The sequence below is a fragment of the Apodemus sylvaticus genome, chromosome 9, assembly GCF_947179515.1.
Source record: "Apodemus sylvaticus chromosome 9, mApoSyl1.1, whole genome shotgun sequence".
Lineage (NCBI taxonomy): Eukaryota > Metazoa > Chordata > Mammalia > Rodentia > Muridae > Apodemus > Apodemus sylvaticus.
In genome coordinates this window covers 73,059,822-73,077,634 of record NC_067480.1, presented here as the reverse complement: position 1 = coordinate 73,077,634, position 17,813 = coordinate 73,059,822, and the positions used below count along the sequence as shown (strand labels likewise).

At 48.5% G+C, this 17,813-nt stretch overlaps 1 protein-coding gene across 2 annotated transcripts; it reads left to right on the top strand.

Annotated features, from left to right (window-relative positions):
- The first annotated feature begins 485 nt into the window (after positions 1-485).
- Positions 486-17,608, top strand: Gpr108 (G protein-coupled receptor 108). Of its 2 annotated transcripts, none has more exons than XM_052193038.1 (17): positions 486-656; positions 1,285-1,404; positions 2,590-2,640; positions 2,815-2,897; positions 3,524-3,645; positions 4,843-5,036; positions 5,133-5,237; positions 13,846-13,979; positions 14,076-14,151; positions 14,495-14,568; positions 14,659-14,776; positions 15,434-15,564; positions 15,751-15,794; positions 16,047-16,096; positions 16,227-16,310; positions 16,415-16,539; positions 17,103-17,608. In XM_052193038.1, the coding sequence occupies exons 1-17, from the start codon at positions 531-533 to the stop codon at positions 17,173-17,175; spliced, it is 1,710 nt and encodes a 569-aa protein (XP_052048998.1). In that variant the 5' UTR covers positions 486-530; the 3' UTR covers positions 17,176-17,608. The 2 variants fall into 2 exon arrangements, with proteins under 2 accessions (XP_052048998.1, XP_052048997.1); XM_052193037.1 differs by having other exon boundaries at positions 4,822-5,036.
- The last annotated feature ends 205 nt before the right edge of the window (positions 17,609-17,813 follow it).

The window sequence follows — 17,813 nt, the reverse complement described above, 5'->3', positions numbered from 1 at the left end:
TAAGGTGAAGAATTTTAGGCTTTTTGGTGGCCCAGCAAAGTTGAAACGAGGCAAGCTTACAGACGATTAGTTGACTAAAAACTCCACTTTTGGCCCGGAGCTGGGTACCGGAGAAGTGAGGGGTGGGAGAGGAAGTGCCTCCTTGGGAATACTGGGAAATGTAGTTTATGCATGCTTCGTTGCAGGGAGCTGCTCCCTCTACATTCTGGGTAATGTAGTCTTGGGCCGTTAAGAGTTGCTGAAGGAATTCCGCTTTAAGGGATGGATATGGGTTCCTGTATTATTGGTAAATCGTCCTGTTCCTCAAACTACATCCGGGACGATCTGTTTAGCGATTGGAGAGTATGAAAGCGGGGCTGAAAAGAATAAGCACGCCCATTTGGGAGGCCTCCCGACAATCAAAAGGATCTCAGTTGCTAATTGGGTGACTCTACTACGTCGTGCGACTATTGGCTGAAAGGTGGGCGGGTCTTACAAGGCGTCAGAGGCTGTGTTCGGTGGACGGTGGGGGGCAGTCGCAGCCCGGAGAGATGGCAATGAGCGAGAGGAGGGGGCTCGGCGGCGAGAGCTCAACGCAGTGCGGATGGGGATACTTGTCGCTGCTGGTGCTGATGCTGAGCGGCTGCTCAGGCCGAATCCACCGGCTGACTCTCACAGTGAGCCCCGCAGGCTTGGCCTCGCCGTCTCCCCCCATAGCTCCGCCAGTGAATGGAGCAGCTTCACCCCCCACTACGGGCCGCTAGTGGTCTCGTCCCGGGGTCCCCCCGCCCGGTGCTCGTAATGGGTTGACCTGGCATAGAGGGCGGGGCATCATCTCCCCGGACCCCTGACTCCTGGTGCTTAAAATTTCGTGGGACCCTTGGTAACAACCATAGGACCTTCTGGGAGGAAGGGGTACCTGGTAGGGTCTTCCTGGAATTCACTTCGGGGTATGGCGGGAGACTACTTTGAAATTTTAGCCCAGATAGAATCGAAAACTTTTCCGGGAAGTCGAAGCTATTTACACCAGCATGTGTAGCCCACTCTTAGAGTAGTAGTGCACATCAGTTTGGGACCTGTCATGGGGTTGCCAGGGTTTCACCCCCGGGACACACATACACACCCTGTAGCTGCCTGGGACTGAAGTAGGAAAATGTCACCAGCACCAACACGAGGTACCCAGGAAGGCTTTCTCACAAGCTCCAGACCTGAATAAAACTGTATAGATCCGCTCAGGGAAACCGCAGTGGGACTGGACTCGGTGGGGAGAGGGTCCTTACTGCTGCTGTCTCTGGTTTCCTGCAGGGGGAGAAGCGAGCTGACATCCAACTGAACAGCTTCGGATTCTACACCAATGGTTCCCTGGAAGTAGAGCTGAGCTTACTGCGCCTCAGCCTCCAGGAGACAGAAGAGAAGTCGCCAAAGGTGAGGGGGCTCGTGGAAGGGCTCAGCGCACACGTTCTGGAATTCTTAGTTCTGTCCCTCACCAGTGTGATCGCTGACAAGTCCCATAGCCTTCTTGAGACTCAGTTTCCCCACCCATCACCTAAGAATGAATACAGTGCCTCATGCAGTCTCAGTTTGGGGGTACAGATTAGTCATTCTCCTCCTCCTCCTCCTCTTTTTCCTCCTCCTCAGCAATGTTCCCTGAACCTTGGGTGAAGAGGTGCGATATAAATGACCCATTGGTAGTGGCCTGAGTTTTTTTTGGTTTGGTTTGGTTTGGTTTGGTTTGGTTTGGTTTGGTTTTTTTTGGTGGAGAGGTAATGTCCAAGACAGGGTCTTGGAACTCACTCTATAGACCTCGAGCTCACAGACCCACCAGCCGAGTGCTGGCATTCAAAGGCATGCACTCCTGTGCCTGGTACCAGCCTCATTCTGAGTTTGTTTTATGACAGGGTCTCATATAGTTAACCTCAAAATCAAGCCCCTTCTGCCTCAAGTCCATAGCCCTTGCAATTACAAGCATGCTCTGTTCTTTTCTGCCCAGCACCATTAACATTTTAGGTGGGTAAAACCAACCAGGAATTGCATTCCACTTGAGCACTGTGGGTCCCAGATGGGGCAGGACATTGAGAAACTAGCACATAGTGGGTGTTCAGGACCTGTGAGGTGAACTAGCACATAGTGGGTGTTCAGGACCTGTGAGGTGAACTAGCACGTAGTGGGTGTTCAGGACCTGTGAGGTGAACTAGCACGTAGTGGGTGTTCAGGACCTGTGAGGTGAACTAGCACGTAGTGGGTGTTCAGGACCTGTGAGGTGAACTAGCACGTAGTGGGTGTTCAGGACCTGTGAGGTGAACTAGCACGTAGTGGATGTTCAGGACCTGTGAGGTGAGCTAGCATGTAGTGGGTGTTCAGGACCTGTGAGGTGAACTAGCACGTAGTGGGTGTTTAGGACCTGTGAGGTGAGCCAGTAGTGGTGTTCCATGCTGAGGCAGCAGCAGGGTTGCTGCAGGTTTGTAAGTTCAACTCCAACCTGGACGACACGGTGAGTACCTTACCACCCAGGCCCGCCTGGACAGTCCCTGTCTCAGAGCAAAGCAGACCTTGGCTGCGGTCTTCTGCTGGATAGTTTGCGAGCCCCTCGCTTTTTCTCTTTTCCACCAGGTGGGGTTCAGCTTGAGCAGAGCTCGATCTGGCATTGTTCGCTCATACTCGGTGAGTCATGAGGGGATGTGGGAGAATGAATGTGGTGTTGGGGGCCCTGGCTTCCCAGTGGTAGGACTACAGCCGAGGAGGGGCAGGGAGGGGCCGGGGTGGCTGGGGAAGCACACTGAACAAGGCTAGATCCCTGGGCGGTTGTAACCCAGGCCCGCTCTGTCTGCTCCCCAGAGCCGGAACTCCCATGAATGCCCTCTGGAGAGAAATAGCAGCAACTTCCTGGTCCTCTTCCTCATCAATATCAAGGACCTGCAGTGAGTTGGGGTGGGGCAGCTCTAGGGAGACAGCTTGATACTTGCTACACAGTACATCGTGTGTGTATGTGTGTGTGTGTGTGTGTGTGTGTACACATGCTGCTGGGGATTCTAAGGGTGACGGGGTAGCCTCCACCCCTGAGCCACACTCCCAGCCCCTCACTTGGGGATTCAAGGTAGAGGCTCTACCCCTAAGGAACCCCCCCCCCCTCACTGCCCTCTTTGTACTTTTTAGGACAGGATCTCAGTAAGTTTTTCCACGTTGGGCCTTGAGTCCACTCTGTAGCCCAGGCTGGCGTTGAACTTGCAGTCCTCCTGCCTCAGCCTCCCAAGAATCTTGACACAAAGGCTTCAAGATCATAGTCTTCTCTCTGTAGACCGGGCCATGTGATCTTTTAATTTAGCACTTAAATGGCCCATCCCAGTGAACTGACCATGGCTATTACGGGCAGCTGTGAATGTGTGAGCTACCGTGATGCCGTGACAGGCAAGGGCCAGGTGCTGAGATTCGGTCACCGGCGGCAGCTCAGAGAGACGTACCAACCCCTTAAGGAGGGCATTTGTACACATTCTATACCTGACCAACACTTGACCCTCCCCCTCCCTGATTCCTCCCCTCACCCCAGGGTCCAGGTCCGAAAATATGGGGAGCAGAAGTTGTTCATCTCCCCTGGCCTTCTCCCTGATGCTCCCACCCAGGCAGGTCCCCCGAAGCCAGACCCAGCAGGCACCCCCAAGGACAACCACGGTAAGTCCAGGTGGCCCACAGAGCTGTGCCCAAAGACCAGCTTTAACACTTCTGGGTAAATTAAACCAAAGCAGGCAGCCAGGTGTGGCATCAGTGACTGGGGTCAGTGCTGATGACCTCTGGCAGTTTAACTCCCACTGCTCTGGGGCCAAAAGATGGTGGCTTCTGGCAGTTTATCCCTGCTGATAGCAGCCGGGAATTAAGAAAAGAAACTAACTACTTGGGCTCTATACTCTCAGGCTCACAGACCTTCCGCTGATCAGGCCAGAGGCTCAGAGTTAGTTAATTCTTCCTAAGTCAGAGAACAGGGAAAAGAAAAAGCCAGGCACACAGACATACACTGGGTGAAGCAGGAAAGTGCCGCACCAGAACTTTATTATTGCTTTTAGCTTTTTATAGCTTTTTAGACACACAGCTCTCTATGTAGAGAAAGTTACCTCGTAGATAAAATGTTACACAAAAGGACAGTTACAGAAGGTAGTTAAAGGAGGATGTTGATCTTAAGTTCAAAGCAGTGTCTCAATCAAAACGCATAAGTTCAAAGCAAGTTTCCCATGGCCTTGCCTTATCGCAGTGCCCACCTTTGAGCCTGACCTAGAATGAATGATTTTTCTTAACCACAAATCTGTCCCAAGCCTGTTTCTCTTCTTAGTATAATTTATGAATGATCATTGTATTCCTTATTATACAGCCTTTATCCTATGAGAAGGGGCACATTCTATTCTTAAGTCTTCTAACTTTATTATAACTTTCTAGTAAAACAACTGAAACCATCTCCTTCAACTTTCTTCCTAAAATTTTAATCAAATCAGGAATTCTATAAAGTCATTATTCATCTAAACTGCGTTAATTCATGAGGGTTGATCTTCATGTCGATCTGCAGGAAATCTACCCAATAGGTGGGCTGTCACCCAGAAGTAGTCACACCAGGCTCTAGGCACTCACACCAAGTCAGGTGTGTGAGGCGTGTGGCGATGACAAACGTGAGGAAGCATCAGTAGCAAGAAACAGTCCTGGGACAAAGCCTCTGGGGCCATGCCTCACCAGAGCCCTCCCGTCTCAGACAGTGGGCCGTGTTTGGGGAACTTCCTTGTGCACCACAGCTCTTCCTGAGTGGCATCCCCCAGAGCTGCCCTGGACGTACCCCAAATTGTCTGCCCATTTGTCTTTTGACAGTCATTCACCCATCTCCTACAGAGATGTCTGCAGTCAAGGAGAATCAGGCAAAGCCTGTAGCGCCCCAGGTTTCTGGGGATAAGCCTGTCCAAGGGGGACACGGGCACTCATCTGAGGGCCAGCCACAAAGACAGCCACCCACACAAGACCCCAGTGGGAAGGAGAAGGATCTGGTGTTGGGGCTGGGCCACCTCAATGACTCGTACAACTTCAGTGTGAGTATCTGCCCTGCCCTCATGTCACCACCTCCCCTGAACCGGGCCACGGCTATGGGACCCTCCAGACTGATACCTCCTTCTCCCCATGACCAGTTCCACATTGTGATCAGCTCCAGGGCTGAGGAAGGCCAGTACAGCCTCAACTTCCACAATTGTTACAACTCCATTCCAGGCCAGGAGCAGCCGTTCGACCTCACTGTAAGTGTCGGGACAGGTGCAGCGCCCACAGCTGAGCAGTTTTGTCTTTGTTCTCTTGTTTTCTTTGTTTTCTAATCACACTTTATCCATTGGGGGAATGGGGAGCATCACAGCACGTGTCTAGAGGTCAGAGGGCACTGCTCAGGAGTCAGTCGTCTCTTCCAACGTGTGGGTCCCGGGGATCGAACTCAGGTCATCATGTTTGGCAACAAGCTTCTTTACCCTTTGTGCCATCTTGCCAGCCCCCTGGATGAACTTCTTAAAGTCCTTCATTTGGGTTTTTGTGGGACATGCAAGCTAGGGTATCTACCCCTCCTCTGGTTGAAAGTATTTAAGGAAAGACAAAAATTGTATCTATTCTAGATGCATACAGAAGTATGTATGTTCATATGTGCAGGTGAGCTTGTATTATGGACATATAGAAATCAGTTAATCAAGTGGTATTCCTCAGGACCCTGACCATCTTCATACTGTTTTTGTTTGGTTTAGTTTGATTTTGTTTGAGACAGGGCCTCACTCTGTAGCCCAGGCTGGCCCAGAGCTTACTACCAGGTTGGCCTTGCACTCAAAGAACTCCACCTGCCTCTGCCCCAGAGTGCTGGGATTAAAGGAGTGTGCCAGCCACCACGCCCAGCTCACCGTGCTTTTTGCAGCAGAGTCTCTGACTGGCTTGAAGCTCACAGATCCTGTCAGGCTAGCTAGCAAAGGGAGGAATCCTCCTGTCTCTGCTTCCATGTTGGGATTTTAAGCAAATGCCACCATGCCTGACATTCCTTATGTGGGTTCTGGGGATCTGAACTCTGATCCTCCTCCTTGAGAGGCAAGCACCTTAGCACCCGAGCTGCATCCACAGCCACAGGCATTGTCAGATTTGAGCAGCCTAGAGACTTGTTTTACATTCATTTTGGATGTGAGTGGTTGTGCAATGCCTGTGGCGCTCCAAGGGCAAGTTGCAGAAGTCAGTTCTTTCCGCCCTTAAGGACATGTGGTTCAGGGCGCCACCAGAAGCTGTCCTTGGCCTCCACACACACACAGACAGTTCACACAATGTGCCCTGAATGGTCCAATCATAACATGGATACTGGATAATGGATTACTATGGGTCACTTGTCTCCTGGTGTCTCCTTTTTTTTTTGAGGGGAGCATGTCTTAGTCAGGGTTTCTATTCCTGCACAAACATTATGACCAAGAAGCAAGTTGGGGAGGAAAGGGTTTATTGAGCTTACACTTCCATGTTGCAATTCATCACTAAAGGAAGTCAGGACTGGAACTCAAGCAGGTCAGGAAGCAGGAGCTGTTGCAGAGGCCATGGAGGGATGTTTCTTACTGGCTTGCTTCCCCTGGCTTGCTCAGCCTGCTCTCTTATAGAACCCAAGAGCACCAGCCCAAAGGTGGCACCACCCACAAGGGGCCCTCCCCACCTGATCACTAATTGAGAAAATGCCCCACAGCTGGATCTCATGGAGGCATTTCCCCAACTGAAGCTCCTTTCTCTGTGGTAACTCCAGCCTGTGTCAAGTTGACACACAAAACTAGCCAGTACAGAGGGTTAATTTTTTTTATTAAACTAATAAAATTTATTTTAAAATGTACAACTCAGTATTGACATTTTTTAAGTCATCAAAATAATTTATAATAGTTAAATGCCTCTTAGATATACATGATATCCTCTGAGGCTAAAAGTAATATGCACTCAACCAGTTTTTAAAATCTATTTGGAACATTAAACATGATAGAAGTAGAAAAAAAATCTCTTATGAAGTCCTCTGTGAAAGGAAATTGTGACAGGTTCCTGATTAGACAGAAACTGTTCCATTTCCAAGGGAGAATACACAGCGTAACTGACATTCTGATAGAATTCTGCATTAAACTCATCTGGTCCTGGGCTTTTTTTTTTTTTTTTTTTTTTGGTTGGGAGACTTTCTTTTTTCCAATTGTATCATTTTTATGGATATATTCTTTATTCACATTTCAAATGTTATCCCCTTTTCTGGTTTCCCCACCTCCAAGAAAACCCCTATCCCATTCTCCCTCCCCCTGCTTCTATGAGGGCATCTCTCCACCTCCAAGCCCCCGATTGCCCTACGCTGGAGCATCTGTCAAGCCTTCATAGGACCAAGGACCACTCCTTCCATTGATGACTGACAAGGCCATCCTCTGCTACAAATGCAGCTGTTGTTGTTCTTCCTATGAGGATGCAAACCCTTGTAGCCCCTTCAAAACTCCTCCATTGCGGACCTCACACTCAGTCCAGTGGTTGGCTGCAAGCATCTGCTTCTGTATTTGTAAGGCGCTGGCAGGGCTTCTCAGGAGACAGCTATATCAGGCTCCTTTCAGCAAACAATTCTTGGCATCCACAATAGTGTCAGGGTTTGATGACTGTTTATGGGATGGATCCCCAGGTGGGACAGTCTCTGGATGGCCTTTCCTTCCGGCTCTGCTCCACGCTTTATCTCCACATTTGCTCCTTTGAGTATTTTGTTCCCCTTTCTAAGAAGGACTGAAGCACCCACACTTTGGTCTTCCTTCTTCTTGAGCTTCATGTGTTCTGTGAATTGTATGTTGGGTATTCGGAGCTTTTAGGCTAATATCCACTTATCAGTGAGTGTAGACCATGATACACTCACTGTATCATGATACATTTGCTATGATATTTTCTAGTTCCATCCATTTGCCTAAGAATTTCACGAATTCATTGTTTTTAATAGCTGAGTAGAGCCGGGCGGTGGTGGCGCACGCCTGTAATCCCAGCACTCTGGGAGGCAGAGGCAGGCAGATTTCTGAGTTCGAGGCCAGCCTGGTCTACAGAGTGAGTTCCAGGATAGCCAGGGCTATACAGAGAAACCCTGTCTCGAAAAAACCAAATCCAAAAAACAAACAAACAAACAAACAAACAAAAATAGCTGAGTAGTACTTCATTGTGTAAATATACCACATTTTCTGTATCCATTCCTCATTGAGGGACATCTGGGTTCTTTCCAGCTTCTGGCTATTATAAATATGGCTGCTATGAGTATAGCGGAGCATGTGTCCTTATTGCATGTTGGGAGCATCTTCTGGGTATATGCCCAGGAGTGGTATAGCTGGATCCTCAGGTAGAACTATTTCTAATCTTCTGAGAAATCGCCCAACTGATTTCCAGAGAGGTTGTACCAGCTTACAATCCCACCAGCAATGGAGGAATGTTCCTCTTTCTCCACATCCTCACTAGCATCTGCTGCCACCTGAGTTTTTGATTTTAGCCATTCTGACTGGTATGAGGTGGTTGTTTTGATTTGCATTTTCATGATAACTAAAGATGTCAAACATTTCTTTAGGTACTTCTCAGCCATTCTATATTGAAAATTCTTTGTTTAGCTCTGTATCCCATTTCTTAATAGGGTTATTTGATTCTCTAGAGTCTAACTTCTTTAGTTCTTTGTATATATTGGATATTAGCCGTCTATCAGATACAGAATTGGTAAAGGTCTTTTCCAAGTCTGTTGGTTGTTGTTTTGTCCTGTTGACAGTGTCCTTTGGCATATAGAAATTTTGTGATTTTATGAGGTTCCATTTGTTGATTCTTGTTCTTAGAGCATAAGCCATTGGTGTTCTGTTCAGGAAAATTTCCCCTGTGCCCATGTGTTCAAGGCTCTTCCCCACTTTCTCCTCTATAAGTTTCAGTGTATCTGGTTTTATGTGGAGGTCCTTGATCCACTTGGACTTGAGCTTTGTACAAGGAGATAAGAATGGGTCGATTTGCACTTTTCTACCTGCTGACCACCAGTTGACCCAGCACCATTTGTTAAAAATGCTGTCTTTTTTCCACTGGATTTTTTTTTTTTTTTTTTTTTTGGTTGGTTGGTTTGGGGCTTTTTGTTTTGTTTTGTCTTTTTTGTTTTTTTGTTTTTTTGGGGGGGCGGGGGTTGGTGTTTTTTGAGACAGGGTTTCTCTGTGTAGCCCTGGCTGTACTGGAACTCACTCTATAGACCAGGCTGGCTTAAGTGCTGGTATTAAAAGTGTGCCCCACCATCAACCAGCCTCACTGGATGTTTTTAGCTCCTTTGTTAAATATCAAGTGACCATAGGTGTGTGGGTTCATTTCTGGGTCTTCAATTCTATTCCATTGATCTTCCTGCCTGTCTCTATGAATACCGTACAGTTTATATCACTATGGCTCTGTAGTACAGCTTGAGGTCAGGGATGGTGATTCCCCCAAAGTTCTTTTATTGTTGAGACTAGTTTTCACTATCCTGGGTTTTTTGTTAATCCAAATGAATTTGTAGATTGCTCTTTCTAGCTCTATGAAGAATTGATTTGGTTGAATCTGTAGATTGCTTTCCGGCAAGATGGCCATTTTTACTATATTAATCCTACTAATCCATGAGCATTGGAGATTTTTCCATCTTCTGAGATCTTCTTCGATTTCGTTCTTCAGAGGCTTGAAGTTCTTGTCATACAAATCTTTAACTTGCTTGATTAGAATCACATTAAGATATATATTATTTGTGACTATTGTGAAGAGTGTCATTTCCCTAATTTCTTTCTCAACTTGTTTATCCTTTGAGTAGAGGAAGGCTACTGATTTGTTTGAGTTAATTTTATATCCAGCCACTTTGCTGGTGTTGTTTATCAGCTGTAGGAGTTCTCTGGTGGAATTTTTGGGGTTACTTAAGTATATGATCATATCATCTGCAAATAGTGATAGTTTGACTTCTTCCTTTTCAATTTGTATCCCTTTGACCTCCTTATGTTGTCTAATTACTATAGCTAGTACCTCAAGTACTATATTGAATAGATAGGGAGAGAGGGGGCAGCCTTGTCTGGTCCCCGATTTTAGTGGGATTTCTTCAAGCTTCTCTCCATTTAGTTTGATGCTGGCTAATGGTTTGCTGTATATTTGCTTTTACTATGTTTAGGTATGGGCCTTGAATTCCTGATCTTTCCAAGACCTTTAACATGAAAGGATGCTGAATATTGTCAAATGCTTTTACAGCATCTAATGAGATGATCACGTGGGTTTTTTTTCTTTGAGTTTGTTTATGTAGTGGATTACATTGATGGATTTTCATATATTGAACCATCCCTGCATCCCTGGGATGAAGCCTACTTGATTGTGGTGAATGATCTTTTTGATGTGTTCTTGGATTCGGTTGGCAGGAATTTTATTGAGTATTTTTGCATCAATGTTCACAAGGGAAATTGGTCTGAAGTTCTCTTTGTTTGGTCTTTGGTTTAGGTATAAGCATACGTGTGGCTTCATAGAACAATCTGGGTAGTGTTCCTTCTGTTTCTATTTTATGGAAATAGTTTGAAGAGTATTGGTGTTAGGACTTCTTGGAAGGTCTGATAGAATTCTGGACTAAACCCATCTGGTCCTGGACTTTTTTTGGTTGGGAGACTATTAATGATACTTCTATTTCTTCAGGGGTTATGGGACTGTTTACATGGTTTATTTGATCCTATTTTAACTTTGGCACCTGGTATGTGTCTAGAAAATTCTCCATTTCATCCAGATTTTCTAATTTTGTTGAGTATAAGCTTTTGTAGTAGGATCTGATGATTTTTTTGGATTTCCACAGTTTCCATTGTTATGTCTCCTTTTTCATTTCTTATTTTATTAATTTGGATACTGTCTTTGTGCCCTCTGGTTAGTCTGGCTAAGGTTTTATCTATCTTGTTGATTTTCTCAAAGAACCAGCTCCTGGTTTTGTTGATTCCTGTATAGTTCTTTTTGTTTCTACTTGATTGATTTCAGTCCTGAGTTTGACTGTTTCCTGCTGTCGACTCCTCTTAGGTGTATATGCTTCTTCTTGTTCTAGAGCTTCAGATGTGCTGTCAGGCTGCTAGTGTATGCTCTTTCCAAGTTTCTTTTTGGAGGCACTTAGAGCTATGAGTTTTCCTCTTAGCACTGCTTTCATTGTGTCCCATAAGTTTTGATATGTTGTACCTTCATTTTCATTAATTTCTAAAAAGTCTTTAATTTCTTTATTTCTTCCTTGACCAAGGTATCATTGAATAGAGCATTGTTCAATTTCCATGTGTATGTAGGCTTTCTGTTGTTTTTGTTGCTATTGAAGACCACCCTTACCCCATGGTGATCTGATAGGATGCATGGGATTAGTTCAATCTTCTTATATCTGTTGAGGTCTGTTTTGTGATCGATTATATGGTCAGTTTTGGAGAAGGTATTGTGAGGTGCTGAGAAGTTCCCCACAATTATTGTGTGAGGTACAATGTGTGCTTTGAGCTTTAGTAAAGTTTCTTTTATGAATGTGGGTGCCCTTGCATTTGGAGCACAGATGTTCAGAATTGAGAGCTCTTCTTTGTAATTTTTCCTTTGATGAATATGAAGTGCCCTTCCTTATCTTTTTTGATGACTTTTGGTTGAAAGTTGATTTTATCCGATATTTATCCGATCTATTAGTAGATATTAGAATGGCTACTCCAGCTTGTTTCCTGGGACCATTTGCTTGGAAAATGTTGGGTTCTGTTTATGTCTCCAGCCTGTTAGTCTATGTCTTTTTTATTGGGGAACTGAGTCCATTAATGTTACAAGACATTAAGCAATAGTGATTATTGCTTCCTGTTATTTTTAATCTTATTTTTATGTTTGTGTGGTTATCTTCTTTTGGGTTTGTTGAAAGAAGATTACTTTCTTGCTTTTTCTAGGGTGTAGTTTCCTTCCTTGTGTCAGTATTTGCAATCTATTTTCCTTTGTAGAGCTGGATTTGTGGAAAGATATTGTGTAAATTTGGTTTTATCATGGAATATCTTGGTTTCTCACCATTTATGGTAAATGAGAGTTTTGCTGGGTATAGTAGTTTTGGCTGGCACTTGTGTGTTCTTAGAGTCTGTATGACATCTGCACAGGATCTTCTAGCTTTCATAGTCTCTGGTTAGAAGTTTGGTCTAATTCGGATAGGTCTGCCTTTATATGTTACTTGACCTTTTTCCCTTACTGTTTTTAATATTCTTTATTTGTTTTGTGTATTTGGTGTTATTACTATTACGTGATGAGAGGAATTTCATTTCTGGTCCAGTCAATTTGGAGTTCTGTAGGCTTCTAGTATGTTTATGGGTATGCCTTTCTTAGGTTAGGGAAGTTTTCGACTATAATTTTGTTGAAGATATTTATTGGCCCTTTAAGTTGGGAATTTTCACTCTCTTCTATATCTGTTATCCTTACTTAGGTTTGGTCTTCTCATCATGTCCTAGATTTCCTGGATGTTTTGAATTAGGATCTTTTTGCATTTTGCAATTTCTTTGACTGTTGAGTCAATGTTTTCTATGGTATCTTCAGCACCTGAAATGCTCTCTTCGGCTAGGCGGTGGTGGTGCACGCCTTTAATCCCAGCACTTGGGAGGCAGAGGCAACTAAAGACTGAGTTCCAGTACAGCCAGGGCTACACGGAGAGAGAGAGAGAGAGAGAGAGAGAGAGAGAGAGAGAGAGAGAGAGAGAGAGAGAGAGAGAGAGAAGAAATTTTCTTTTCTATCTCTTGTATTCTTGTATTCTGTTGGTGATGCTTGCATCTATGACTCCTGATCTCTTTCCTAGGTTTTCTATGTTCAGGGTTGTCTACCTTTGTGATTTCTTTGTTGTTTCTATTTCCATTTTAGATCCTGGGTGGTTTTGTTCAATTCCTTCACCCGTTTGCTTGTGTTTTCCTGTAATTCTTTAAGGGATTTTTGTGTTTCCTCTTTAAGGGCTTCTACCTGTTTCCCTGAAGGGCTTCTACCTGTTTCCCTGTGCTCTCCTGTTTTTCTTCAAGGGAGTTATTTATGCCCTTACAGTCCTCTATCATCATCATAAGATGTGATTTTAAATCAGTCTTCCTTTTCTGGCGTGTTGGGGTTTACCAGGGCTTGCTGTGTTGGGAGAACTAGGTTCCGATGATGCCAGATAGCCTTGGTTTCTGTTGCTTAGGTTCTTGCCCTTGCCTCTTACTATCTGGTTATCTCTGGTGTTAGCTGGTCTTGCTGTCTCTGACTGTGCCTTGTCCCACTGGTGAGCCTGTGTGTTAGTACTCCTGGGAGACAGTTCTCTCTGGGAGGAATTTGGGTATGGAGAAGTACAGCACAGGATCGGCTCCCGGTGCAGACAGAAACCTGAAAGATCCTATCCCAGGCTGTTCCTTGGATCCTGTGTCCTCAGGGCTCTGGGCGGGTCCTTTGGAGCAGAATTGGTGGTCTTACCTGTGCTCATAGGCATGTCACCACTCCTGGGAGACCAGCTCTCTCCCGGTGGTATTTGGGTATGGAGAGCTGTAGCACAGAGTCAGCTTCTGGTGCAGACCCTCCTGGGATCCCCTAGTCGACATCATGTAACAGCTCTGTATCCCTGGTATGCATTGTTCAGCTGTTCCAAGACTTCTGGAAATGTGGGAGGCCCTATGCAAATACCCTCTTCCTTTTTACAGATAGTGGTTCATCTTTGGGTGTTGGTTCTTCTGGGGTTCCAGTGCCAGTCCCCTGGCTTCTGGTTTAAGGCTGTGTACCCATTTGAGAGACGGGACAACTGAGGCTCTAGCTAAAAAGTAGGAGACCTAGAGACTGTAAATTTCTGAAACCCAAAGCTAGAGCTACAGGGTCAAGGCCATCACCTGCATTGTCATCCCCCTTCTACAGGTAATGATCCGGGAGAAGAATCCAGAAGGCTTCTTGTCAGCGGCAGAAATCCCCCTCTTCAAACTCTACCTGATCATGTCTGCCTGCTTCCTGGCTGCGGACATCTTCTGGGTGTCCGTGCTCTGCAAGAACACGTAAAGCCCCTGTCCACCCCACCCTCCCCTTCCTTCTCTGAGGGCCTCCCATGTTGGCCTCAGCAAACCCTCTCCACCTGACTCTCCCTCCGGCAGATACAGTGTCTTTAAGATCCACTGGCTCATGGCAGCCCTGGCGTTTACCAAGAGTGTGTCCCTGCTCTTCCACAGCGTGAGCACCCAGGGCCCAGTGACAGCACAAGGGTGGGATGGTGAGACGGGACATCTGTCTGCTTGTGCGCCTTGTCCATTTCATCTCTTCCACTCAGCCCAACTCTCGCCGCCCACCCTCCAGGAACCTCTATTGGCCCAGTCAGCTGACTGTCCACCCTACTGTCTGACCATCCCCCCACCTAATCTGTCTCTCGGGTGGAGGGAGCCTGTGGTGACTGACTGTAACCTTCATCTCACCCCACCCCCAATCACCTGCTCCTTCCATAGTTATTCTTTGTTCCTAACTGTCCCCCCCTTACCCATCGTCCGCTCTGACTGCTCGTGCATCTGCCCGCCTCCAGATCAACTACTACTTCATCAACAGCCAGGGCCACCCCATCGAAGGCCTCGCGGTCATGCACTATATCACACACCTGTGAGTCGGCCGGCTCTGCACACAGGTGGGGGAGGTGGGCCAGGAGGGCCGGGTCCCCACTTCATCCTCAGATGCCCCCTGCTCTCCCAGGCTGAAGGGTGCCCTTCTCTTCATCACCATCGCCTTGATCGGCTCGGGCTGGGCCTTCGTGAAGTATATGCTGTCGGACAAAGAGAAGAAGATTTTTGGGATTGTGATTCCCCTGCAGGTACTGGGGGGGATTGTGATTCCCCTGCAGGTACTGGGGAGGGGGGGGTTGTGATTCCCCTGCAGGTACTGGGGGGGGGATTGTGATTCCCCTGCAGGTACTGGGGGGATTGTGATTCCCCTGCAGGTACTGGGGGGGATTGTGATTCCCCTGCAGGTACTGGGGGGGATTGTGATTCCCCTGCAGGTACTGGGGGGGATTGTGATTCCCCTGCAGGTACTGGGGGGGATTGTGATTCCCCTGCAGGTACTGGGGGGGATTGTGATTCCCCTGCAGGTACTGGGGGGATTGTGAGTCCCCTGCAGGTACTGGGGGGATTGTGAGTCCCCTGCAGGTACTGGGGGGATTGTGATTCCCCTGCAGGTACTGGGGGGGATTGTGATTCCCCTGCAGGTACTGGGGGGATTGTGATTCCCCTGCAGGTACTGGGGGGATTGTGATTCCCCTGAAGGTACTGGGGGGGGGAGGTTCTGGTGGTGTCCCATGGGAGTCTAGGAAGGTGCAGAGAAGGAGGCTCAGGAGACGATGGAGACATGTAGGGAGAGATTCACAGAGGAATGCTGTGGGTTGATACAGGCTGGGATGCTCGGGTGGGAGACAGGAAGGGACGTCCACGGTGTTGGGGATGACACGACCTGGCACCCTGCGTCCCCGCAGGTCCTGGCTAATGTGGCATATATTGTCATTGAGTCCCGTGAAGAGGGTGCCAGCGACTATGGACTCTGGAAGGAGATCTTGTTCCTGGTGGATCTCATCTGCTGTGGTGCCATCCTCTTCCCAGTGGTCTGGTGAGGACCCGGACCTGCCCCTCAGCCCACTGAGGGCCTGCACCCTCACCTGGCTGGGAACCTGCCTGCCACCCTTGCTGAGGCCCCTACCCTACCCTACCCTACCCTACCCTACCCAGTAGAAGACTCCTGTACACTGGACACAGCCAATACTGATCAGTTCCCGTATTCCTCCACCTGTTTCAGGTCCATCCGGCATCTGCAGGATGCATCAGGCACTGATGGGAAAGGTGAGGACCCCCTCCTGGACTTTGTCCCAGCCCTGTCTTCCCCCTGACACCGGGAGCCGGGGTCCACTGTCCACGTGCTCTGTGCGTCTTACTCCTCTGTCCCCAGTCATCCAGTCACCCACACACTTCTCAATTACTGTTGTTGTTCATCCTGTTGCTCTGGAACTGCTCCCCCGCCAGTCCCCTCCCCCACCCTCCCCTCCGGCCAGTTTTAGTTAGCCCCCCCTCATCCCACTCTGTGCCCACCCACAGTGGCAGTGAACCTGGCCAGGCTGAAGCTGTTCCGACATTACTACATCATGGTAGGCGTCCTGCCTTCCCACAGGCCTGAGTCCCTCCCCGTTGCCCTCTGCCCCTGAGCCCCAGCCCTGACCCGACCTCTGTCCTGTGTCCATACCTCCCTCCCCCTCCCCGCCAACCCCGTGCCCCCAGGTCATCTGCTATATCTACTTTACTCGAATCATCGTCATTCTGCTGCAAGTGGCAGTGCCCTTCCAGTGGCAGTGGCTGTACCAGGTGAGCAAGGTGGGGTCGGCAGTGGGGCAGTCCCCAGGAGGGTGTGGGGCGTCGGGAGTGTGGGTGACCGGTAAGCCCCACCTAACCCCATGCCGGGCCCTTAGCTCTTGGTGGAGAGTTCCACTCTAGCCTTCTTCATGCTCACCGGCTACAAGTTCCAGCCGGCTGGGGACAACCCGTACCTGCAGCTGCCGCAGGAGGATGAGGAGGACATCCAGATGGAGCAAGTGTGAGCAAAGCTGGGGGCGTGGCAGGACCGAGGTGCCCTGGAGCTGGCGCAGAGCACTGGGCCATAGGGCAGGAGGAGCCAGACCTAGGAGCTGGGGTACAGCTAGGCAGAATTGTGGGTGGTGGGGACAAAGGGGGCTAAAGGTAGGGTGTGGGTGGTTCTAATGCTGGTCCAAGTGGTGCATAGAGATGCCTAGGAACGGGGCGGAGCTTGCTCTGAGGTGGGCTGTGGAGGATGAGGGTTAGGATCTAGGTGATCTACAGGGACGTACATTGCTGGGCCACTTGGAGGGTAGACAGGTCTGGAATCGCTGTAGGGGTGGGATGGGAGTTGGTAGGGGAGGGTGGGCTGTGGCACCCATGTCTGCGGAGCCTCAGAGGCAAGCTGGGGCAGGACTGGACAGCGCTGGACAGCAGGAACTAGGCAGGTTTGACAGCAGGGAGAAGACTGGTGTCCTACCGCCTGGGCTGGGGAGGGGAGAGGGTGGGGCTAAAGTGGCTCTGGACAGGTCTGCTCCCATTCGGCTGCTAGACCTTGCTTGCTTCTGCTGTGCCCTCTCCCAGGATGACAGACTCTGGGTTTCGGGAAGGCCTGTCCAAAGTTAACAAGACAGCCAGTGGCCGGGAGCTGTTGTGACGTCCCTGTGTCCAGCCAGCTGCCCTCAGACCTGCACCACGCTCCCGTACACTCATCCCCAAGTGTGCAGGGAGTCCGAGGAGACAGACGCTGCTGACAAGGCACCCAGGATGTGGATCCCCAAGGAGCCTTTCAGAAAAGATGCCCTTCTCCCAGCTCCACCGCCCTCTCCTCACCAGGGAACACTTCAGCCTCTTGGGGTCCAATAAGGATCAGTCTCTTTTTCATTCCTTACGTTTCTTGACTTTGAGGGTTCTGAGTGTCTAAAGCAGGCTGCATTTGTGATCTCGAACCCTGAGTTCTCAGTCCACATGGTAGCACATGCCTGTCATGTGATTGCTCCGGAGAGCCTGGGCTTCATAGAACCTTCATCAGTAAACAAATAAAGAAAAAGCAGAATTCCCAGTGAGGGGAGGACCCCTGCTGAGCTAAAGCTGTGCTGTGCCTGTGCTGCTGGGACAGCATGACCGAGTCCCCCACTCCCATCCCAACCCTTAAGGACCTTTCAAGTCACCAGACCCAGGATGAGGGTCACACAGGAACACTGACCCAGCCACAGAAGTCTGCAAGGTAAATGGAAAGGTGATGGTGAGCCTGTGTCCCTTGAAGAAGGTGCCACCGGGCTATAGAAATGGTGA

Excerpts from the sequence above, each read along its gene's own strand:
- Gpr108 (XM_052193037.1), top strand. The coding sequence starts at position 531 with ATGGCAATGAGCGAGAGGAGGGGGCTCGGCGGCGAGAGCTCAACGCAG. Across the intron at positions 5,238-13,845 it reads AGCAGCCGTTCGACCTCACT|GTAATGATCCGGGAGAAGAA; the intron begins GTAAGTGTCGGG and ends CCCCTTCTACAG. Across the intron at positions 13,980-14,075 it reads TCCGTGCTCTGCAAGAACAC|ATACAGTGTCTTTAAGATCC; the intron begins GTAAAGCCCCTG and ends TCCCTCCGGCAG.